This window comes from Odontomachus brunneus, unplaced genomic scaffold (genome assembly GCF_010583005.1).
Source record: "Odontomachus brunneus isolate Ranch 3 - 2012 unplaced genomic scaffold, Obru_v1 Obru_scaffold_085, whole genome shotgun sequence".
Taxonomy (NCBI): Eukaryota; Metazoa; Arthropoda; class Insecta; order Hymenoptera; family Formicidae; genus Odontomachus; species Odontomachus brunneus.
Window position 1 is genome coordinate 134,188 of NW_022639535.1, and position 24,668 is coordinate 158,855.

The window sequence follows — 24,668 nt, forward strand, 5'->3', positions numbered from 1 at the left end:
GTACGCAAGAGAGAGAGAGAGAGAGAGAGAGAGAGAGAGAGAGAGAGGAGATGAGAGAAAGAGAGTGAGGCCGCCGAGGGTTCCCATCGTCGACGGCATTAGGATATTCAGGAGGCCCCCGGCCGGCGTTGCGTTGTGTTGCGCTGTGCCGTGGCGCGGCCGGGTGGACGTCGCCGCTCCCTGGTGGGGAGTCGACGGGCGTCGCGACGCTGCTCGGTAGCGCCAGGAACTAAAAGTCCGGGTGCCTCTGCGCGCCAGTGCCGAGCCCGCGATCGTGGCGAGCGTACGCGACGTGTCTCGTGTGCGTGTCCTGTACATAATTTCTTTCTCGCGCGCGCGCGCGAGAACCCGCGACTTTTGTGAGCTCACTGCTGCACGCGAATGAGTATCACGCGCGCGAATCGACGAACGCGAATCAACGAAACACGACGATTTTTCCTCCACGACGGTCCGACGTCGTCGTCGTCGTCGTCGTCACTGCCGCAGGTTGCGTGAGAGCTCGCAATTTTCACGGGCGGAAACGTAACGCGCCGCTCCGTGTCTTCGTCTTCTTCAGCGTCATCGCGGAGCGGCCACTCGGGAACAACGGGAGAATTCCCGATCCAGGATTTATCAGAGAGGTCGATGTCGAATTTAAAACGGGGTCGTTCACCATCGCGGGGGAAGTCCTGGGCTCTCGGGGCGTCTTTCTTTAGCCGGAGCGATCGCGTCGGCGACTGGTCCCGCGGGAACGACTCGTCGACGATGAGTCGTACTCCGACTGTTCTCTCCTCACTCTTTGTCTCTCGTACGTTCGTTTCGTTCCCATTACCCTGCTGCTGCTGCTGCGGATCACAGAAGGTCGATAATCATGGGCTGAGACTTGCATCGCCGGGTTTTTCCGGGCGTGATTCCACCGGTCGTGTCGCCTCTCCCTTACTCACTCTCTCTTTCTCTCTTTCTCTCTCACGATTCTCATTCTACGTTGGTTCTGCTGCGAATTACGGGACGCCCGCGACATGGTTGCTTAACGAGTCCAGTGACTTTTTGTCGATTGGTCATCCGATAATTGGCAGCGGCCAAGCCGGATTTTCGTCGTTTTCATTGGTGGCGAGGCGATCGGTGCGTCCGATGCGCGATCCACATCCGAAAGAATGACGGCCAAGTGCCGACAGGTGTTTTTGCTAAGTAAACACGGGATAATTGGCTGAATGATAGATGAGGCACGTAGCAACTTCGCGATACCACGTCTCTTAACGAGTAGTAATAGACCAACGGCACCGTTTCATTTCGACAAGAGACTGCGGTCCTTCTCCGCCGATACTTTTTCAAATCGTGAGTCGTCGTACGTTTTCCATGGGGAAACGTTATGGGTTTTCTGGAGACGCGTGCTGGTGAGCTCGAGAATTTGAATCGAGACATCTCCGTTTCGATTGTGTGCTTTGATCGATGATCTGGTCCCGATAAGGAATCAATATCCGATTAATTCATGGGAACGCGACGGACCTTAATCGCCGAATTCGCAACTCGATTTCTGTCAAGTCCGCTCTCCTCATGTCGCGATTGCCTGCACAGTCGCTTTGTCCCGACGTTGAGCGACCTTCTCCGGCAATTACGTGCAGTGACATTTAATATCCGCTTAATGAGTCCGAGCGGCGTCCCCGAACAGCGCGTTGATCGCGCGTATTTCGCGCAGTTTTGGGCGCGTTGTTGAATTTTTCCCGCGTCGCGTCGTTCTCACTGAAAAATAAAGAAGAGACAAAAAATCAGCCTCGGAAAAAACAGACGTTGCAAAAATGTGCGGCTGGAAAACTGCGTGCTTAGCGAAACAGCGTGCGCTTACACGCGGGAGAGCGCGCGCTGTGACGCCGCTGCCGCCGCCGCGAGACACTCTCGTTAGCGTCGCGAGAACGCTACCCCCAATATACGGTTTAGTTAATCGTAACGCGGGATCCCGCTACGTGTGAAGCTGATGAGCGCGTTTTAACGAGCGTTTTCAGTTAGCACGGCTGGCACGACATTCCTACCCTCGTTGGTCGACGAACAGCCCGCAGGACATACACATACACACACACGCACATACAGTTTGTCGCTCTTGTGTGCCTCAAGTTGATTCCCCCAGGTTGAAAGCTGGAAAGAGAAAGAGAGAGAGAGAGAAAGAGAGAATGAGCAAGCGAGCCCTATTAATAAATTCGATTCGTCACTTCAGGTTAACTTCAGATCATCCCTTGAAGTCGCGAGACTGATAGTCATTGAGCGATTTTTCCTTGTGCTCGAGAGACTGCAAATCGGTGCCGGGCGTGTCGTGTAATTCTGTCGACGACTAGAGAAAGAGAGAGAGAGGGAGGAAATTTCTCCTTCGACGGCGTCGACAAAATGCTATTATTTGGCTTCTCTTCTCCTCCATCGTTCTGGAAACCGCTCCGGGCGATGAGCGCGAAACTCGCTTTCTTGTTCTTTCTGTTGTTCTTCATTCCCCTTTTCTTGACGCGCATCAAATTTGCGATAGGCTAAAACGAAGGTATCAACGTAGAAGGAGCCGCGTTCGTGAAATAAAGAAGATTGAAACGAACTCGGAACTGACGCGTTCTACCCTCCGGCGCAAAAGGTTAATTATCGCGTTATCGCGGCGCGTCGATGCGGGCGCGAGCGTAATAAAGGAATGCAAAACGTGCGTGCATCGTCGCAAGGTCAGCGTGATTACTTTTCGACCCGTCAAGACTCCCAACTTCTCGCGAAAACCAATAAATTCATTGGATCCTACTTTCCGAGAGCGGATACGCATTCCCCCGACCCTTCGCTCCCTCTCTTCCGTGTGGCTCAAGTTTTAAACTAGTAAAACTCTGCCAGCCTAAAACGTGAGGAGACGTATAAGTAAATTCGATTTAATAGCGCAAGTTGGACCATACATCACGATTAAAGTGGAACCGACGCGCGGGCGGACTTTCCTCCGCCCGAAGAAAAACAACTCGTACGATGTATCGAGGGGAGAGCCGAGGGGAATCTCGTGGGGGAAAATCGTGTGTTGCAATTCCGCGTTCTGCCGTGCGCGATATTTTCGTACACGATGGCGGCTACTGCTTCACTTATTCGTTGATTTCGCGAGACTTTACATTGTTCCATTCTCGAACACGATTCTCAGTCGCGAACGCCTTCCTTTCAACCGTGGATGATTAACCGCGCGGAGAAAAAAATATCAGGTCGCTTGCTTGCCCTCACTCCCTTCCTCCCTCCCTCGGAGTGATGCATTGAATGTTTGAAACGCGTCGAGAAATCATAACATCCGCAACGAAGCTCGGACGCGAAGGGGAAGAGAATAGCTTCTCGTTCGAATGTGACTACATGTGCTGCTTCTCTTTCTTCGACCCGACGAAATTTCCAGTGAAAGGGCAAAAGTTCGTGATGGATTTTGCGATGAGTTCCTCACGCTATTTAGCTAGTATCGTAACTATTACGTTCTCCTCTATCCACGTACGTTGTGGTAGCCATCAGAGTGTCATGTTTTCGCATATTCAGCCACTCAATATAAATAATGGGACAGCGAAACTTTTCATCGTCATCGTCGCGACACGTACGCGTTTCCGTATATTAATGCAACTTTGATTGCTCGACAAATAATCTTGGAAGTGGGGCGCGCACTCCTTCGTAAATGTCAAGTTCGCTCGACATTTACGCTCGTACGATAATAACGTTGTTGTAGGAGCTGTCTTTGCGGCGGCAGAAAGTTGCTTAATGGACAAAAATGGAAAACGTTTCGAGAAAACATTTCGCCGGGTCAATCGCGTCTGCAAGTCTGGCTGGTGTAAATTATCAAGCAGAACTGGCCACTATTCCGCGACGTTCCTTTATTATGCAACACCTCCTTGCGAGAATTGCTCCGTTGACTCATTTATACACTTAGACCATATCACTCAGGTTATTTTCTATTTTTGTGTTCTATTTATCGCACTTATCCGTGGCTTTCGTTAGGAAAAGGAGAAAAATAAATGTGAAATTCTCAGGATGATACGCGATGGATTCGCGAGGATATTCGGTTAAGCAGTGGATAGGAGAGGTGCGAGCCGTCTGGGAGATCGCAGGGCGCTCCGTTCATAGATCCTTTAAAGTTGCCCGAGCTCGAGATCTTTTAAACTCGAGTACGAAGTTGGCTGGTGCGGAAGAACGCCGCGGAGGCTCCGGCAATTAATCACTTAGCGGTTTTATTCAATTACGTCTCGTTGCGGAGCGGAGAGTGCCGTTGAAACTGGCGAGAGAGAAAGAAAGTGCGCGCGCGGGAGAGAGAGAGAGAGACAGAGAGAGGAGGTAAGAGAAGGTGAAGGAATGTCGGGGCACGGAAACGGTACAGGGCGACCAGGAAGTTACCGTCGCCACTGAGGGAGCTTCGGAAACCTCGCAAAAGTGTTATTCGAGTCGTGGGTCGCAACGGTGGTCTGCCACAACGGCAGGCGCCGTGCGCCGCATCTCTCTCTCTTTCTCTCTCTCTGTGTGTGTGTGTGTCTCTGTCTCTTTCTTTCTCTGTGTCTCTCTCTATCCGACATGCGAATATATCTAACGAAAAGCCAGGCGGGTTCTCCTTGCACACGCCTGATGTGCACTCCCCGTGAGTTCATCGATCATCGACGATAAAGCCTGTCGAGTCGAAGAAGCCGATTTACCCTTCGCCTTGGTGAACCACGCGAGAACGCTCGCGTCTTGCTCCTTTCGCTCATAATAAAATACGCGAAAGAGAGCGAGACGACGGCGCAAGAGATCTCGTGGTGTATCAGGACGAATTCACACGACTGATCATTAGAGTCGTATTCAGTACATTTTACTCTTGTCCCGCGGGAGCTCGTCTCCAGCACGACGTCACCCCCGTTTCTCACTCGGTCGGTGCGAAGTAGAAAAGCCACATCTTTCTTTCTCTCTCTCTCTCTCTCTCTCTCTCTCTCTCTCTCTCTCTCTTTGCGTCAATGCTGTTGACTTTTCGTTTCTTTCCGCGAAAGTTGTCGGACGACTCGCTGATCCTCTTCGCGCTATAGTTTCCTCTTCGGGTCGTCGAGGTTGTCCGTTAGCCCGGTTCTCCGGTTCTTGTTCTCGTGTCGCTATATCTTTGTCATCTCGGGTCCCTCCTTGTTTCCCGTTGCTTCGGCATTCTCTCGATCGCGTAAATTCATCGCTCGTGCCGAAGCGGATTCAAGGTGCACGAGTCCGCAGCCACGCCCGAGCTTTCTTGCCCGAGGCGCGGAAATAATCGGAAGAAAGATGTCGTGCGAGTGAGCCAGGGACTACCTCGCGATAAAGAAGCGGGAACGCGTCTCATCTCGCTATTCTTCGTCGTCGCGACGAAGACTCGAACGTGGACCTTTCCTCGATTTGCAGAACGAACGTGGTCCACTCTCGTCGCCAACGAGTCTGCGAACGACGGTTGTCAGTGATAACGCGTGACTTGTGATTCGCGAGAGATATTCTACCATCGCATAAAGCAGGATTCGCGGAAATCCGCGGCTTTGAGAGAACGAGCGGAAGGAAGTCGCACGCGACAATCCTTCGGGGAACGAACCTTCAGCCGAGAGGGAGTGCTATGAGTGCTGAACGCGGGTTCTTTCGTGACGTTAAACGGCGATCGGGTCGCGAGCGGTTCGAAAAACATACCATCGAGTGATCGGCGCGCGGCGGGAAAGGACCGGACGTCGCGACGCGGAGGACCTGGTGGATCTCAAGAGTGAGAAAGAGTGGAGGAAGGGGAAGAGATCGTGCGAAGGACGACCAGGAATAAGAAGAAGAAGGAGAGACGAGAAGCAGAACGGGAATTACGGAAGCACAGTGTGTTCTTTTTGGTTACGCGGAGGAAAGCGAAGAGAAGCGTGTGCGGCGCAGAAGAGAGGCGGGGAAAGTAAGACGAGCTGGAGGACGACCGGGTGGAAGTAGCCTGCAGGTGGGAAGGAAGGTGAAAAAGAAGATGCGGTGCCATCCGATCGTTCTCCTCGCCGGCCTGCTCACCGTCGTCCGTGCGCAAGGTCAGTCTCTGCCCGGCATCCCTCCGTCTTATTTATTCTTACTCTTCGTTTCCTATTATGGCGCCAATTATGCCTTACTTTGCGTTCTCCCGCTCTGGCCCTGTACATTCCGGTATGTATTTATTCCTTGGTGGCGTTATTTTCGCAGTCTGCGAGGGACCGTTCGCGAGTTCCAGGGAGTTTCTTCTCCCCGTTGCTTTCTTTTCACGAGTCTTCTTCCTCTTCCTCCTCGTGAAGATACATTCCGAGGGCGTCCCAGTCGCGAACGCAGGCATTTCGCAGTGGGCGAAATTGTGGTATTGCTCGAAGCGCGACTTGACCGGATGATAAACTCGACTGTCGTCCGGATTACGGAGTGATAGAAAGAAATCGACGGCGCCACAGCGACGGGAACACGTTTAATGCTCGCTTTGATACTCTCGCCGGCTTCGTAAAAATTAATTATGCCGGCAGTCGGAGCCGCGGCATGCGATATATCTCGCGAAAAGTTTGGGGCCCTAGTAATATTGCGTATAATAGGACGTTATAATACGAGTACAAAAGCAACAACCATTTGCTCTTGTCAAACTTTTTATGTACACACGGGTCTTCTAGCACGGAGTGGAATTCAGCATCCGACGAGAACGACGTGGATTTTAATTACACGGTTTTCCATCATACGAACGCCTGTATAAATATACCGCGCTCCGTAACTCGCGAAAGTTTTCAAATAGCTGCTGTGCAGGTACAATACCGTGAACCTCAATTGATGGGCCAAGACCCAAGATGATTCTCCGTCGAATGCGATGTTTGAAGTAAAAGTGCCAATTCCCACACACGTGTCTAATCCTGAACATCCTTTCTTTAATATTTTGGCGTTTAAACACAAACATTTGAACTTTTAGCATGGGATATGTGTGTATATTTAATATAAGTATATGCATATTTTTTTGGAAGTTTGAATATTTAAAAATTAAGAGATATGCAGAATTGAATATCTGGCCATTGGTACTTTTATTTCACGAGGCTTGAGTAGAAAATTGTGCGACACATTGTGTGTCGATGGCAATTTCACGATCGCCATATTGTAATTATTGCTCTTTCAAAGAAAACTGTGTATAGGGGAAATATTTTTCTATCAACATCCAACGAGAGAATTTTCAGTTTTACTAAATGAACTTTTCTTCTGACAACGCTTCCTGATAGACTAATACACGTAAAGCAACGTTAAGCATATTAAATCACGAAATTCAGTAACATCGAGTTTTTCATGACTGATTAGACCGTACTCATATTTTTATCACATGGAATAACAAAATAGAGATATGAAAGAAATATGAAATAAGTAACAAAATTTGCTTTAAACAATATGTTGTGTTGAATATAATACGAAAATTTCAGTGTAACTTTTAGTCAATTTGTTGTTGTATCAATACAACAACAAATTTGTATCAATATAACAAAAAATTTACATTATCATATAATATAAATTCAATCATTAACTTAATATATACACTTAATATATACAGTATATTTCATGAATATAATTAAAAGAATTTTCAAATTTCCATCAATCGATTTCTTTACGTCGTGGTAATTATGAAAGTCTATTTGGTACACGATACACTTAATATTATTTAGTATTCGCGCCAAGTTGTCGCGTGCATATATTCGCGTGAATTCTGATGCTCGCTCTGCGCGAATATGTATATATACACATACACACACATATATACACACTCGGCAATGCCCAAGATCCTTCGTGTTATAGTGTATGAGCTTATCGCAACAGAATAAATCGTACTTGTCGCCGGCGTAGAATCTTGCGCGACGCAACTTTTCATACCTGTCGGATATTTCGTTCACAACTGAAATTTGTTTAACACTCCATTCAGTCTATTTCCCTAACAATGGCGCACGTGCCGACGTTCACGTGTAACGCCGTGGTTTCACGCGTATCTGGTGACGTCTACCCATTGTCGCGAGCTGGCCATTAATCATCGTCGCGCGAGGACGCTTCCTAAAAGCAACAACAATATTATTTTACCAGAGTGGCACGATTCTCTGGTCCTCCGGCGTTTTCTTCTTTCCTTTCTCTCTCTATCTCTTCCTCTCCCTTTCCTTCTTTTTTAAAAGCGATCAAGTTTTTTTACAGTTTTTACGTGCCTCACGCGCAATATTGCGCACGAGATGGAAAGAGTATTGCGCTCCTCCATCTTGTCTTACTTTTCTTTCTCATCCTCTCTTCACATTTCTTTCCTTTGTCGCTCTTCTCTTTAATTGCCTTGCTTTGAAGTGAGAAAATGCAGAAAGGGTGACGGAAGTGCGGCAAAGAGCGGAGGATTATGATGCACTTAGCTCTCGCGGTCGTTTATTTAGCACGAAATTTTATACGAGGGTTGTATTTTTTTCACAATTTGGACGATTCTTCCTTCTTGCTTCGCATGGAACTGCGTCGATAAAGACTTTACGACTCCGCGTATGTCCGCGCTTGTGATCCTCGTTTATTTCGCTATTATTAAAGTATTTATACCGCGGGCTTTTCGGGAACGTAACTTTATTACTAATATTGTTATTATTATTATGCCCCAGCGACATATAAAGTGCGGAGATTATCGATGGCATTTATAAGTTGGCACTTCCGCCAAATTGATTTTCCGAGGGGTTTCGTTGGTTGTTTGCGGGCTTAATTATGCGCGCGATATTATTTCCGCGCTGCAAATAATGTCGCCCGACGCGCTCATTAACTCTTTTATGATATCAATTTTTGGTCGCTAAAATAACTCTCGGTCTATAATACCCGTCAATAATGTGTTCGGGCATGCACAACGAAATACGGTATTCTCCATTACGGACACATTATCGCCACGTTTTACGTCTGCACGGCGAAGCCCGCACGGTTTTTATTAATGCGAAACGCTTCCGTCTCGGCGCCTTATTGCTCACCGTAATCTCAGAAGAAACTTTCCGTTTCCGGTTTATCCGGTTCATTTAATCGTTTCGCGACTCGTCCAGCATTGCCAGGTGCGCGTGCCTGTGCACTTGAGTCTTGAGAAGGTGCACGAGCGGTCGCGTTGACGCATTGTGCGCGCTATTGTATTTACGTTGAGAGATAAAGCCTGCGAAATCTTGGCAGACAAATCTCCCTCCCGCGCTCTTTTTACGCTTATTTGATTTCTGTCTTTCGACACGTCTGCTCTACTTGAATTGTTTTTCTCAACTTTGATTTTTAAATAACAAACTAACTTTTATCGAAAATATTATAATAATCAATATTTTACTTTCTTTGTTGCTTGAATTCTCAGAGCGCCTAATTTATTATGCTATCACTCTCTCTCTCTCTCTCTTTCTCTCTCTCACTCTCTCTTTATTTTCGCGATGACAGAAGGATTGCTTGACTCGTGAATTCCATCGAGTGCTAAAGAAAGCTTGACACGTGCTACGCGTGTCACCCGCTCGAGAACGAGGTGTGATAATTTTACAATAATCCGCTCGAGAGGATAATCGAAGTTAAGCCGCGCGATTCCACTCGAGGGTGCCTTATTCCACCCTGTATGCTTTATTCGCGACTTCTGACCCCAACTTCTGGTCTTGGCTTCTCGCATTCAGTCGTTCGCCGTACGGGTCGCTATCGCCGCGATCTTTCGTGCCGTTTCTGTTTTTACTCTTGCTCCCAGCAAGGGTGGCTCGAGAAACTGAGTCGTCGTCGCTGCCGTCACTAGCACACCACCACCGAGGCCTTTTCTGTAATCAAATCCGGGCCGCACGCGTGGGTAGGCGTGCGAGCGTGCATGCGTGCGCGCGTGCATACGTGCGTGCCGCGTGCGCGCTTGCATGCGTGCCGCACGATCACCGAGGCGTGGTCGCTGGCGAATTACGTGTCCCCGGTTTATGCCTCCCCTCTTTGTCACCCCCGTTGCGTCCCCCCCCTGCCACCCCCCTGGCTATTCCTTTCGCGCACCCCTGCGAGCAGCAGCGGGTCGTCCGGTTCATGGTTGCCATACGGTCGTCGGTCTCTTTCTTTCTTACTTGTACTTATTACGCTGCTATGGAGGGCTTCGAGAGCGCAGGTTGCAGGCGCGTGTCGGCTGCGGCTAAGTCAGGTTTTTTGCGCGCTACTTTGGCACACACGCGACTTCCTGCCTTTGAATATTATGGATTGCTGGCGAAATTATGGCGCAATGTGTCGAGTCCACTGTCTGTTTTTGTCTCTTTCCTTTTCTTCCCCCAATCTCTCTTTCTCTGCTCTTTATGCAAAAAGGTATCTTTGACGGCGAAATGAATGGTCGTCGGGAGTATCGGGTTGGGTAATCAGGGAAATAGAATAAACAGCGCGTTGCAGTGGGTCTTTGAGCGAACTCGATTATTATTATTTGACGAGGTAACAGCTGGCGAAGTGCGCGATTCATATTTTTCTTGGGAACTCGAAGAGAGTCAATATCACGGAGAGCGACGTATATATACTTCGCTGAAAGTACCCGATCGCGGTGAGTTTTTAAATGAATCTTAGGGGCCACTTTCTCGAATTGCGCTAATGGCGAAATCGGAAAGATCAAAGTTGACTGAGAGGAAGCACTTGTGGGACGACTTGATGACGATACAGCGCGCAGCGTCGTTTCACCCCATGTTGTTTTAGGAAGACCATTTGACCGTGAGCACGTGTGCGCTACCCTTTTAACTTTCCTGGAGCGCGCGTATTTTGACATCTTTATTTCACATCGACGACTCTGTCGCGTGGAAACGTTAGTTTTCGTTGGGTCACGGGAATTAACGTAGGATATATTGGTGAATTAAATTAGCCGGCTGGTCGCACTGACGCGCGTTTTAGTGGTCATTACAGATTTTAGATCTTTTACCAAAATAACGACAAATTCAACTTATTGAGATAGAAGAAAATGAATAGGATAGGTAGGTAGAAAGATAGATTAACCTAAGGATTTATTAAAAGCGCGATGAGAGGGGAAAAATAAGTGATAAGGTGTCCGAATAAAGTGTCCAGAATTGACGAGTGAGCCGCGGCAATTCATTAAAAGTGAAATAACGACCGGCCCCTTGAGCGTGCCGCCACAGATTGAACACGTGTGCGAGAAATGCCGCGGGATTCCCCGTTTCGCGCGGCACGACGCACTCGCGAAAACTCGAAATTTTTCACGCAGAACGACGTGCTGTAAAATCGCGATGTATCTTTAAAATTCGCTATTACGTTTCGCGCGAATCGTTTATAATCGGCGTATAACGTCGCTATTACGTTACGAATCGTTTATAACCGGCGTATAACGTCTCGGGTATCGCGGTGTTCACTCGGATTACTTCTCTCCGAATACGTTTTGGATACGTTGTCTCGTTACTTGTTATGTCGACAGTCAAAAATACAGACGAGTTATTTTCGAATTCACGAATTCCGATCGAGTGAGCTTCCAATTTCTCGTCTTATAAAATTACAAGCAATTTCGCACGATAAAATAGCGAGAATATTTCCGTTTCGGGAGAACCTCGCATGACTGATTTATTGCCGTGCTAATAATTATAATACTATAAATATTATTCTCATTCTTTAATACACATTAAAGTATTATATATAAAAAACATATAAACATACATGTTCTATTTTGTATTTGTATACCCTTGTATTATTTGTAATCGTATCACATGTCACATAAAAAATAAATATATGTCAGTACCATGTTTATATAATATATTATATAAAATAAATAAACATATATATTAATTACCGAATCCATGAAGTGGGCACCGATTGCGACTTCTCGCGTGAATTATTCGGGTCTCGTTACACACAAGTATCTGTGTATTATGCAGAGCCAAGAAACTAACGAGTTTCGGACGAGCAGCCATTAAGCGATTACCGTGACTTTTCCTTACGCTACATGAGCGATAATGAGGCAAGGCGGACGTTCATGCTCGCTCGCTCACTCGCCGGGCAGAATTGGATAAATAGTTGCGAGAGGGATGGGGTGCAGAGGGTGAGTCTCGGGAGTGGATCAATTCTACTCGTAGATTAGAGCCGGTGATAGCAGCGATAACAATAATTTGTTCCGTCGCTTTATCCCGATGATGCTCGGTTGCCTTGAGTAATTGGATCGCCGCGAGCGATCGAGGGTGGCTTTGGCCCCACGAGCCTCCGCTTTCGTTAAAGTTCGACTGCGTTCAAAAGAGAGAGCTGTTTTGCAACTGTTGTGAAGCTCATGAATCTGATTAGTGTTCTTGGATTCTCGGGCAAGATTAAGAGCATACATCAATCAAATTTATGAATTTTAAAACAAGTTGCACAGCAATTTTTTCTGCAGAACGCAACCTTGAGACCTTTGTTTTGAACTCTTCTATCGATAAAAGTGCTTCTAAGTCAGACTTATAAGCCTTCTAATCGATTTATAAACACACTTTTATCGATAAGAGTTCGGAATAAAGGGCTGAATTCCTTGTAATGGAATCTCACTCAAAATGTATGAAAAGTGGCAGTATTTCCGCTCGAAGGGACAGTGAAAATATTACCATTTGAATTCAAAGTAAATGTTTCACTCAAGCTTTGAGTGGATTCTTTCATAAGAGCGAATGGTTCTATCGATTAGAGCGAATATATTTGTGACGATGGAGTACATCAGATTTAATTTCGAGCGAAAATACTCGAAAATTAAGAATGAAAAGTTCACTTTATATGAGCAAAAAAATAATTTGAATTTGAGCAACTTGATGAATGACTCGAGAGTGGTGACTCAGCAGTCACTCTACTGTCCGACTGAAATTTCACTTCAAAAAATTTACAGAGTACTTTTCAGTTGCGAATTGACAAAAACCGCGCGCGCTTCAAGTGATCGTCTCGTCGATCCATTCGTTTGTCGTCATTCTTTGCGATGCGTCGCTGTCACGCTGTCACGCGACGCTGTCACTCGAGTATTAAGATAAGTGACGATCGGTCGAGCTGGCGGGAGCCGGCTCAGCGTTGGGCTGAATTCCGTCGGGGTTCTCGTGGCGTTCAGGTGCGAGTTACCTGGTCCGTGAGAGGAAACGAGTCGAGACGCGCACGTGGAGTCGGCGGGACGCTCATTCACTCGTACACTCGCTTGCACCGGATGATAGCTCGGAAATGGGGATGAGATGGGCGTTGCCCGCATCGTTGCGCTTACATCACGAACTTCGCAGCACGGTCCGCCTTATTAAAGCTCTCAGATACCCCGGGTAAGTTTCACATACCGTCAAAGGGGATGCCTCGCGAGATGCGCGTCTTTGACGGGTTCCCTCGCGAAATCTAAGTCGTGAAGAATGCTGTTTGCACGTCCTACCGTCAGAGCGGTCCAATTTATGCGGCATTTGCTATTGCGTTTTTCGTTTTCCACTTTTTTCCCGTTTTTTTTTTTCTCTTCCCTCATTTTCGCATCTCTCTCGCGTAGACATGTACATCGTCGAAAAGAGAGTTGTGAAAATAAGAGTTGGTGGAAGTGGGAGAATTGTTTTCTCGAATATATATGTAGAGCTATGTACAATAGCTGTACTAATGATAAACTTGCAGAAAAACTACGTATTCTTAGAGGATGATTGATGACAAGATTGAAAGACAGAAATATGATAAATCAAACGCTTTCTCTGCCACACAGTATTGTAGCATGAAGCAATATGAAAGACACAAAAAAGAGAATGAAATATAGTGAGAGAAGCAGAATAATATTGATCATGTAATCACTTCTTCGTTCTCTTTATCAGCTGAACAATTAGACAGAGAGAGTATCTCACTCTCTATTGCTCTTTACTAATACTGACTTCATGCTTTCTGCAGCAATGTGTAATCTATTCTATATGTCTATACTACTAACAGATCTACAAAAGTCACCTCTTCCGATCGTGCAAAATGAAATTCGAGTTGTAGGACTTGGGGAAGCTCCATCTCTCTGCATCGGTTTCGCGAAAATCACGCATATTTCATGGCGTTTCGCGCTCGCGAATAAATAACCCGAATCCTCGTAAACCAATCTATCGAACGTCTATCACGTTCGCCGGATAAAAAGGTTAATTTCAGCGACCGGGGGAATAACGCGCAACTGTTTACGACGGGATAAAATACCATAAATCCCGTCCTTGGTGTTCGTCGAATAAAACTATTCTGTCCTCGACGACGGCGGCGGCGGCAACGGCAGCGGCAATTATAACGCCGTGTTGGCCGATACACGCACACAACCCTCCATTGCGGTTTGCAGGGTTAATTGTATCGATTCGATACAGCTTCGGTGCACCATGAATTTCCGCGCGAATCCGCCGCCGCCGTACGGCGGCGGGGTCGAGGTAATCGCGATTATCGGGGGATAACTTTCGCGTTGTATAGTAATGATTTGTGATCGACAACGAAATTTGCATACGCATAAACTACGCGACCTTGCCGGGATGCCAAGGGGCGGCAAAGGGGAGGGTAGAAGGTACGGAGCCGGTAGAAGCGACGCACTCGCGCTCGTACTCGCTCTCGCAACGTGTTCCCGCTACGACTAAACTAATCTGAGGGGGGAGGATTGTACACGTATGCGCGTTACCGCCACCGCTGGCAGTCACGTATACTCCCCCGTATGCCGTTCCAGTTTTCCGCAGTTTAAAGCCCTTCGTGGCACCGATCAACGCCGATAAAGTACACGTATTAACGTTGTTCCGCGGCCTGCGATCGTTATGCCCGGCCAATCGCCGATACCTGATCGTACGATATTTTATACGATGTCGGTACGATCGAAGTTTGTGCAATCGTATCGGTACTTGTGACGTGTCGCGCGGAATGTCAGCGCGGAAAGACAGTTACAGACCCGCCGCGTTTCGCTAATTATATATTTGGTAGTCTAATTTCCCGGTCACGTTCCCGTTGTAGTTTCTTTCCCTCGACGTGTCGGGAAGAGTTGAGATTTTCCTTTGCGATTCTTCCGCGGCGAAAAAATACAGATCGGACGTGTGGGCAGAGAATGTATTTTTCTGACTGTATTCGTAGTCTGATCTTATGTTTAAAATCATCTTAAATTCATTTTAATATGCTCTGTAGGCGATGAAATGATTCATACATTATCTGAGCATGAATTTAAGACGATTTCAACACGTTCGCTACGAGGGTTTATTTGGGGTACTCTCCCGACACTTTGTAATTTTTTCCTACGTAATTATGTGAAACAGACTTATGCTGAAATTCTAAGGTCCATATTCTGAACCCTTTTTTATCGATAAAAGTGCCTTAAATATAGCTTCTCAGCCAATCAGGTGGCTCCTAAGCCTCTTTTAGAGGCTCATTTATCGACAAGGGGGAGGAAGATACTTACAAGTTATCATATGACATACGGTCTGCATAAAATTGTAGTATCTATTCATAAGTTTTTATAAGTCTTACGAAAACAAGTTAGGAGTTTTACGATTTTATCTAGAATTGTAGTATTAGTCTGATAACGTAAACATAGAAAAAAAATTGTATTGCAGTTGGATTCTCAAATATTTCTGAAGGAATTTAGGAGACATAAAAAATGCTTGTTGGGGATAAATAATATGTTGGTAATAAAAATATAATATGTAATAAAATATATGATAAAATAGGGGCAATATTAAAAGAACCGGAATTACAGGGTTACGTGGAAGGTGAATTCTTTTCGTATACGTTAGTCCGATAAATTCCTCAAAGCGTGTGTTTGATGTTTTTTTCTGTTAGATACAATTATCCTCCCGAAAATAAAGTTTAAATTGCAATATTTAATCGGGAATTGCGTTCTCTCTGTCTCTTCATTTTTCCTTTTATTTTCTTTTGAATAATACAATCGTGCAAATCTCTCACTGCTATCTACTTAGAGCGATTAAACACGCGAGGACTTGCGTTGTATATTTAATTGGAAATTCATATTTGATACAGTAAGAATTTAATATCCGCTACGGGTAAGGTAATCGTATTATACGTAAACGTGTGCAGCTAAATTCTACCATTGTTTACGTAAACTATGCGATATTATTGCGTATTATATGAATTATAAACGGAAATGTTATAACGGATTCATCGAACCAATTACAAGGATAATTTTCATATAATTCGGACAAACGTGTTCCGGACGTGTGCTGTTGTTGTTGTTCGACCTGTTTTGACGAAAAGCTGATCCCCGACGAAAGCTATCGGACAGTTGTGTGCCGGGAAATTAATTCCGGAGAAACGAACCTCGTTCGTTTGTTCGTTCTATATACGTCGTCCCATATCGACAAGAAGTATTTTCTGTCGTGTGGTATTACAATCAACTATGGCTCTCTCTCTCTCTCTCTCTCTCTCTCTCTCTCTCTCTCTCTTTCTCTCCCTTTCCAATTCAACCAGCGACGATCTGAAGTATAGCGTTAAGAAATCTGCAACGCGGAAGTTCGTCAGGTTCGCCCTCCGGTGTCGTCGCCCGCCTTGTCATCGTGACCGGAAAAATTACATGGTAAAGCAGCAGCTGTGTTATTTTTACTACGCGAACTCTCGCGCGGCAATTCCGAACAGTGCGCCATTTCTCAACTTGATCGTTGCGTTCGACTATGCTTTACGAGCCGCTCCGCCGTGCGTCCGCCAACGTCAGAAAGCAACGTTCACGGCGTGGAAATTGAGCGAAGGGTGGCGGAACGAAGTAAACGAAGTAATCGAGGAATGACACGCGATGCGACGACTACGACAACGACGACGACGGCGGCGGTGATGGTAGTAGTAGTGGTGCACGTTCTGTGCTTCCAGCTTTGCGCGTCGCGAGTCTAAAAGCGGAAGCGTGGAAAGAGAGACACGCTATTATTTCATCGCCGTGTCGAATCGAACGGCATCGGGGAACGGCGTCTTCCGCCCGGGAGATGTACGCCGGAAAGGATGGTGGGGGATTTAAAATCGCGACGTGCGATCCGTCGGAGAGAGGATCGGGAGAGCGAGATAGAGACGACTTCTCTTCTATATCGAAGACATAGCAGGCGTCGTAGACGATGTATTTATACAGAACGGAAATGGCATAAAACTGGCGCGCAACAAGCTGTGCAAGAAGTTGAGAAGACTAGAAAACCGAGGATTGGGTGGGGGGGAGGGGGGCGGCGGGAGCGAGGAAGTAATGGAATACGGTGGTAGAACGACAAAGACAGAAAGGGGAGAGAGAAGAGGTGGAATGTAAGATCCTGCTCTCGGCGTCTGTGCTGACTTTTCTTACGCTGACGCGGGAGGCAAACCGCCGTAACGGAACGAATCTGAATCATCGTATCGAGAGACTCCATTCTTTGTCTTCTTACCACTGTGCCCCGTCTTTCTTTCCGTCTCGCGCCACTTCCTTTTGCCAACTTAACGGGGGTGGCCTCTCTACCTCACGGAGCTCTAGCGGTGACGATTTCCGTCTGCGTGGTGGTCTCTTTCGCTTTATCACGCTCTTTCTCTCTCGTTCTCTTCCTCTCTGTCTCGTCTCTATCTCGTGTCTCATCCCTCTCTCCTTCTCTTCCGCACTCTCGCGCGGTAAAGCTCGACAACTTTTCGTTTCAGCATTGCAAATTGTTTGGCACGGAGCTACCCGGCGGTAGCTACTTACCTAGCGGGAAACTACCCCCACACGTAGGGGTATGTGTAGCGACATCGTGGCCCCTCGCATTTCAATTTACCCTTTTCTCTGTAATGCCGACGGGATCTTACAGTTTCCGACGGCGCTGTATTTTCATCCCTCGGCCGTGCCAGAGTTGAGTCGGGTCGAGCTGCACCGACTCAAATTGTTACGTCGCTCTTCATGTATCTTTCATACGCGTTTCGGTTTTTGTTGCCCCGTTCTTGCGACTCCGTAGATCGAAATGTAGGCTCTGTCTGTCGGTAGAGAGCCAGAGAGCGAATAATCGAAGCTGCATTTCCGGCAAATGCGCGCGCAAAGTCGCGAGCAACAAGGCTCGCGTCGTGACGACGGGAGAAACGGATGTGTTTATCGCTGGGAAATTTCGCAGCTGTTAATCCGCTTTTTTAATTAACCCCGCGCTATTATTCGCGGGTCACTTGAAAATACGGCCAAGGGATGGGCCAAGGGGAGCGGAACGTTCATTCTTGCGGCAGAAGTGGCCGCGCGACAGTCCAGCGCACCACGTCTCGCCGCGAAATCGCGGCACGGTTTATTAGGTAACTTTTAATTAACGAGACCCAATAGTTGTGAAAGCTTCCCAGGAGGGAGCGGATGGACGTGCTGTGCAAAAACCTGGCGTTGGCCCTCGGGGCCGGGGCATGCGTGGGACGGGTTTCACTATTAATCAAACGTCTTTCCAACTACCCTCGACCGACGTTTACACGGTCCTCTCGTGAGTTACGAACAATTTTAATCGATGGAGTTAAGCTTAATTTTTGGTCCAATTAGCCCGCGTGACCGATCTTGGCGGGGGAAACGGATGACGCGCTGACAGAACTCAGAGAGGCTGAGAAGAGAGGAAGAGGGTTGAAGAGGGTGAGAGTCAATAAAGTACAGCGGATGATTTAGTAACTTTTCTGTATCACATTCATCGGTGTTGATTATACCGTCGTCGTTGCGGCTTGTGGAGTCTCGCCTCGTCGTCGCGGTGATTTAATACGCATACGCGACGTATCCGATAGCAAACCCTATCGTGAATTATAATCGAATTACGAGCTGGATTCGTTGTTTTTCCTCCGTTAAGGTCTCGCTGACTGTTCGGTGAAATATCACTAAGTTGGTCACGTCCGCCTGAAATACGACGAATACATGTCACCATGCCAAATTGCGGCGGACACATTCGCCTTTATGCGAAATATATTTGGTCAGCATCGGCGTCGAGTCGCGACAGAGAGAGAGAGAGAAAGAGAGAGAGAGAGAAAGAGAGAGAGAGAAAGAGGTGGCTTTTCGGTCGCACGGAGGAGTGAAAACTGTCCTGTCGGTCATCCTTTATCATACATATTTAACTACGTCGGATAGTACGTATAGATCCTTCGTCGCATGATATTCTCTCCTTCTTCCTCTCTCTCTCTCTCCCCTTCTCTTCCTCTCTCTTTTTTCACCCGTTTTTCCCGTCCACTTTCTATCTGCTGTCGTTGCTGTCGGATCTCTCGCGAGAGCGGCACGACGCGACGCGGGATATCGGCATGGCTTCGTATGCCGTTCGGTCGGCGGGGTTCATAATTTAGCGACACGCTGGCTGGCGCACCAGAGCCGATAAGATCGCCCGCCGACGAAAGGTCGAAATTTATTCCCCGTGGGATGAAATTTCGCGGCGTAACGAACTCTGTCGCTTTATCGGAACGAAGATGACGATAAATCGCGCGCGCGGCTGGCTGACCGACCGACCGACCGACCGACCCGATCGATGACCCTCTGCACCGACGCATCGACGCGACAACGTCCGTTCGACATTCCGATTCCTGTCTCTCTGTTGAAATGGAAGGGCTTTCCCACTTTGCGAGATAACGATTTTCGTTACGCCTGATTTCATGTGAAATACTAGAACGCGGAGGATAATGAATTAATAGGAAGAGAGCGAAGATCTTGTTTTTTTCGAAGGAGACATTGAGAAAAAAAGCAAAAGCTCTCTTTTGCTATTTTCGTAGATTTATTTTGGAAAGATTGTTTCACGTAGTATCTGCTGAATTTCAGCGCTGTATATTTGCTGAGTTTGAATCTTTCCCGAAATAGAAATTCACGGAGGAACTAATTAACGTGATTATTAGCAGTCGCCGAGTTGTACACCGATTAGAATATTCAAAAGATTTTGTAACCGTGTTTCTGCACCGCGCGATTTCATCGATTATACAGCAGATGTTCGGACTTACTTATTTAATCGTTCAATTAATTTGGACGTTTGAAGATTTAATCGCATCGTTTGACAGCGAACACTCGCAGGAGCATAAATAGTTGCCCTAGATATGCATAAGCTGTTGCAAATGTCGATACTGTCCTCTATATTCTTCGCGTGCAGAAGAAGAAGCAACAGAGACAAAGAGAAGGAGGAGGAGAAGGAGGAGAAAAAAAATCAGTGGCGGCACAGATCCAAAATGTCATCTCCGCGGTGTACGAAGGAAGCGCGATCGATCGGCCAGAGACATTTTACTCGAGAATAAGAGACACTTACTCGTTAGTCGAAAGTCTATGTCGCCCACGTCACCAAGACGTGATTCGGGATAATCTGTGTAGAAAATTGCACGGGATCTAATTAGGATCCAGTTCGCTCCACCAAAATAATTATAAGTCAGAAGTGCAATGTTTCGAGCATGGGATTTTAAAATCAAAATTTTTCCCAATATTTTTCTGGTCTTTATTTTACCGTAGAATTGAATAAAATATACATGTCGATTTTTAAAATAATTCCAGTGCTCAGTAAAGTACTCCAAGTATTAAAAACAATTTTTTTTATTTATTTCTGTCCCGTACAATAGTATACAAATGATATTTCCTATTTGATATCGTAAAAATATGTCAACGTTACCAATTGAAAAACAAATAAAAGATCAAGGTTTAATAATATATTGCTGTCTCGATTCTAAATAAAAAATAAATATTTTGAATAAGATTTCCTTATTGATATCGCGCACTGGGATAAATAAATATTTTGGGACAAATTTGGCATTCTAATCAGAATTTACTAGAATATGGGAAGATTTTGAGAAACTTCTACGCGAGGAACTCACTCTGCAAGAATGCCTCTTGCTTCCTGTCTCGAGAGAGATCGAAGGTGAATAGACATTTCAACCGGTATCGTCCGCGATCGTGAGAAACGCGCGAAAGGTGTATCCAATTAGGGATAGCGTGCGCGCCGGAATTTTCTCTACATATGGCACAGTAATTGGTAAGGCAGGCTCGGCGACCCCGGCTTATGATATTTCCCCGAGGATACGCATCTCCTTTGACCGATGAATCGGTGCTGGAGAAATTCGATCGGACCTCCGTGAAGAACACAGGAGGAAGAGAGAAAGAGAGAGAGAGAGAGAGAGAGAAACAGGAACGAGGCTCACATTGCGATCGATAACGCATCACGCTTGTACCATTGTTGTCATGTAGCGCGTAATGTGCACGCACGTGCACGGGTAATTCTCTCTCTGTCTTCCTCTTTGCCTGCCTCCCTCTCTCTCTCTCTCTCTCTCTCTCTCTCTCTCTTTCGAGAGAGAGACACGCAGGTGCTTCGCAATTTGGTAATCAACCGTATCGTGGCACGCGCGCCACCTGCGAAGCGAACCGCGTTCCGACGTGTTTCACCGGTGGCCGTCCATTACCCGATGTTACGTAATTATATTTGTCCGTATCTGAACGCGAGTCGCGCGCGCGGGTTATTCACGGCGCGCGGAAACTTTCGCCGCGGATCTCTCACAGCGAAGTGCAATCTTTCTTTTCGTTCTCTCTCTTTTTCTCTCCTTTTCTTCGGCATCGTCTCGGGGTTATAAAAGAGCGTATCGCGGGGGTTTTCGAGAGAATAAACGGCATTGGATTTCTTTCGGCGAGTTAGGTCTTTTCTCTTTCTCTTTTTTCTTGGAAACTATCTACTTATGCGCGTTGCGCGCACCACAGTCGCGGAAGCAACGACGTTCGAGGCGGTCTTCGCCCGCGGCTCTTACTCGCGGAATGGTGAAGCTTGGCAAAAGTCGAAGTACACCCCCACGCTAATTAAAGAACGTTATAAGCAGCGGAGCGCGCGCGATGTACTCTGTGTATGTGTGGGAACGCGCGCATGTGGCCGTGCCAAGTTTCCCGACAGTCGGCGCCGAGTAAAATCTATCGTGCGCAAGTAGCGCAACGTCGGCTTCAAGTACGTTTAATTAAATTTCTGGCGCGTTTACGAACCTGACGTGCGCGCGTCGTGCACGCACGATACACACGTCGCCGCGTAATACGCATCGCGGAATGAAACTTTGGCCGTTACGGATCGTCGTTGTCGTGCCATCGTCACTATCGCGGTAAAGTATAAGTGCCCTAATCAGCTTTAAGCCTTTCGGGGATACCGACATCGCGTACACTTAGAGATACGGTCGGTTTTTCCTTTCTAACTTAAATACTGTCCTTCTCATTCGTGGCTTCTCTAATTGAAACATTGTCCTGACGAAGAAACAACCAGCAGCAATGCGATTAAAGCTTGATCTATAATATGTTATTTGCTTTCTGTTGCTTTTTCTTTATCTCTGTCTGACTTAAACCTTAAACCTTAAACTAAAAAAAGACAGAAAACAAGAAACAGGAAGCAAAGAACACATTGTAGATCAAAGGCTTAAAGCCTGATCTACAATATGCTCTTTGCTTCTTGCTTCTTTCTCTTTATCTCTTTCTGACTTAAACCTTAAACCTTAAACTAAAAAAAGACAGAAAACAAGAAACAGGAAGCAAAGAACACATTGTAGATCAAAGGCTTAAAGCCTGATCTACAATATGCTCTTTGCGTTCTATTTCTTGTCTTCTATTTTTTTCTTAAGGTTTACGGTTTGAGTTAGAAAGAGATAAAGAGAAAGAAGCAAGAAGCAAAGAGCATATTGTAGATCAGGCTTAAACGTTCACGATAAAATTCGACAAGAAACTAATTTCGTCACAATAACGCATGTTATGTTTGTCATTTTAAATTATTTTCGCATAGAAAATTTCTTGGGATTTCTAATTGGGATCCAATCCAATTCCTCAAAATAATACACGGAGAGAATACTATGGTTATTTTTATTTAAATTTTTTTCTATTTTTCTGTGTTTTTAATAGTGCAGGGATAAATTATCAATAAATTCTATCTTGCTAAGGAACGTAAAAACTTCGCTATATAGCGAATTTTTTAATAACACAGTGAAAAAAATAAATGGCATATATGAAACGAAAAGATAGTCAATTACTGCAGAATGTCAGTTTATTTCTCGGTTAAAAAATTCTATAGCAATTTTCATTATAAAATTCTCTGTATGGGTCCTGTCTAGAAGTGTAATGTTGGAATATGTCAAACATGCGATCCTAAGCGGGAAACTCAAAGCTTTCCCAATGTGTTTTTCAGTCTTTATTTTACATTGGAGTCGAGTAAACAGCTATAATTAGGTTATTAGATCATTCTAACCGTAAGCATTATTTTTTTTTCACTTATCGATTGCATTAAAAAAACGGGAATAATTTGTAGAAATGTGATCTATCTTCGTGATAGCTTCACGTTAATGTTCGGAAACGAGTATCATAAAATATTAACAGCCTAACTACTCTGCCTGTTGAAACTATTCTGCCTCTTAGCGTATGCAAATACGGGCGAATCAATTTTTCAGTAGCGAGAGTGGTGCAAACTCGAGTCTTCCGCGTTTTTCTTTTTCGTTGCCACGTCTCTTTGGTGTATCGATGCGAATTCACGATTCGCAGTGCAATCTAATCGTCGCGTCGGAGAACATTCGAGGGGAATGTAGTTCGTGCAAAAACGATTCGTGCCACTCAGCCGAACGAGCTCTTCGTCCCTTCTCTGTGTCTTCGCTCTGCGTAGCGGCTTCTCCATCGTGAAATCTCTCGATTCGCCGGCGCATCAGGAGGCGCTAACGAATACGGAGAATAACGCGATTCCCGGCCGTATATTATCGTGTATTGTCAGACACGGTGACCAAAGTAGGACAAATGTGCGGGACGGAACTCTGCGCGAAAACTTTTCGCTTCTTAAATTCTCCGGGGACGTTTACCTCTTCCTTCGCCGGGACAGCCACGGACGTTCTCGTCGCTGTATCCCAAACTGTTTACGTCCTAAAACACCGGCCGTGTGTGTCTCGAGCGAGAGGGAGAAGCATCGGACGCGCCGCGCCGTGTCGAGCGGTCCATGCGCCGCATTGAATTTTCGACGATAAATTAAATTAATCATTTTAATAGATTGACGGCCAGCCGACGCCATCCATTTGCCTTTGGAATCACGCACGGCGCTGTAACCAATGTCCCGGCAACAGGGATAAATCAATCTATCGGATGTGGCGCGATCAACGTCAGTTTACCGCTGATGACGCATCGAAACGTCTCGCCGGCTTAACCGGACTCATTTAGCAGATTAAATGTCACTTCTCCAGCGCCTGCTGCGCTCCGCGTCGTTTCGTTTATTTGGTGGCGCGCTTTTAAGATTTCATTCCTGTTCGTTCCAATTGCGCGAGCTCTGCCTTCTTCCTCGTCGTTCGAGTGTCTTGAGTCAGCTCGCGGAAATTGGCCGATTTGTTTTTAATGTGAAGTAGGTCGTAGGTTCGGAGGGCGCGATTTTTGCGTCGCTATATCAATCGATGTTCTCTTTCCTTCTCAGTTGCGTGAACGGCGGCCGCCCCAGGGCCCGAATTTTTTGACGCGTCTCGTCAAAGTAACGTACGATCGACCGCGTTGCGCAACGATCTCCAAATCGAATTCTTGCCTTTCGCTTGGAAGAGAGGATGGTGGAGGATGCCGGATAAGCGACCTGGAAATTCAACATCCGACGGCGAGGCCTCCTCTCCTCTCCTTCTCGGTCGTTGCTGTCGTTATTCTTGAGGCTGGAGGCCTCCCGCTGGAGGATCTTCCAGAAATCGGTCGGTATCGACAGCTACCTGGCTTAACGAACGTCAAGTACGTTAGTTCCGCGATACGCTTTGGGATCCTAAGTGAATGATACGTACGGGAAACACATACCCGGTCTGTGGCCCGGTCGGTTCCTCTACCTCCTCCGCCTCGATGCGTTACTTCCATCAATAAAAGTCTCCCCGAGAAATCCGGTCTGATGCCAAAGATCGGCTAGAGAGAGAGAGAGAGAGAGAGAGAGAGAGAGAGAGAGAGAGAGAGAGAG

The 24,668-nt window shown here is 46.5% G+C and overlaps 1 protein-coding gene across 11 annotated transcripts in view; it reads left to right on the plus strand.

Annotated features, from left to right (window-relative positions):
* The window catches only part of LOC116847936 (synaptogenesis protein syg-2-like), a 413,298-nt gene that overhangs the window by 92,412 nt on the left and 296,218 nt on the right, over positions 1 to 24,668 (plus strand). For 7 of the 11 annotated variants that reach the window (XM_032823535.1, XM_032823542.1, XM_032823543.1 and 4 more), the window contains one exon: positions 5,341 to 5,978. The exons of 2 other annotated variants lie outside the window; for them this stretch is intronic. In XM_032823535.1, coding sequence (XP_032679426.1) covers positions 5,921 to 5,978 — 58 coding nt within the window. In that variant the 5' untranslated portion in view covers positions 5,341 to 5,920. 2 more of the 11 variants (XM_032823536.1, XM_032823538.1) reach the window with 2 other exon arrangements.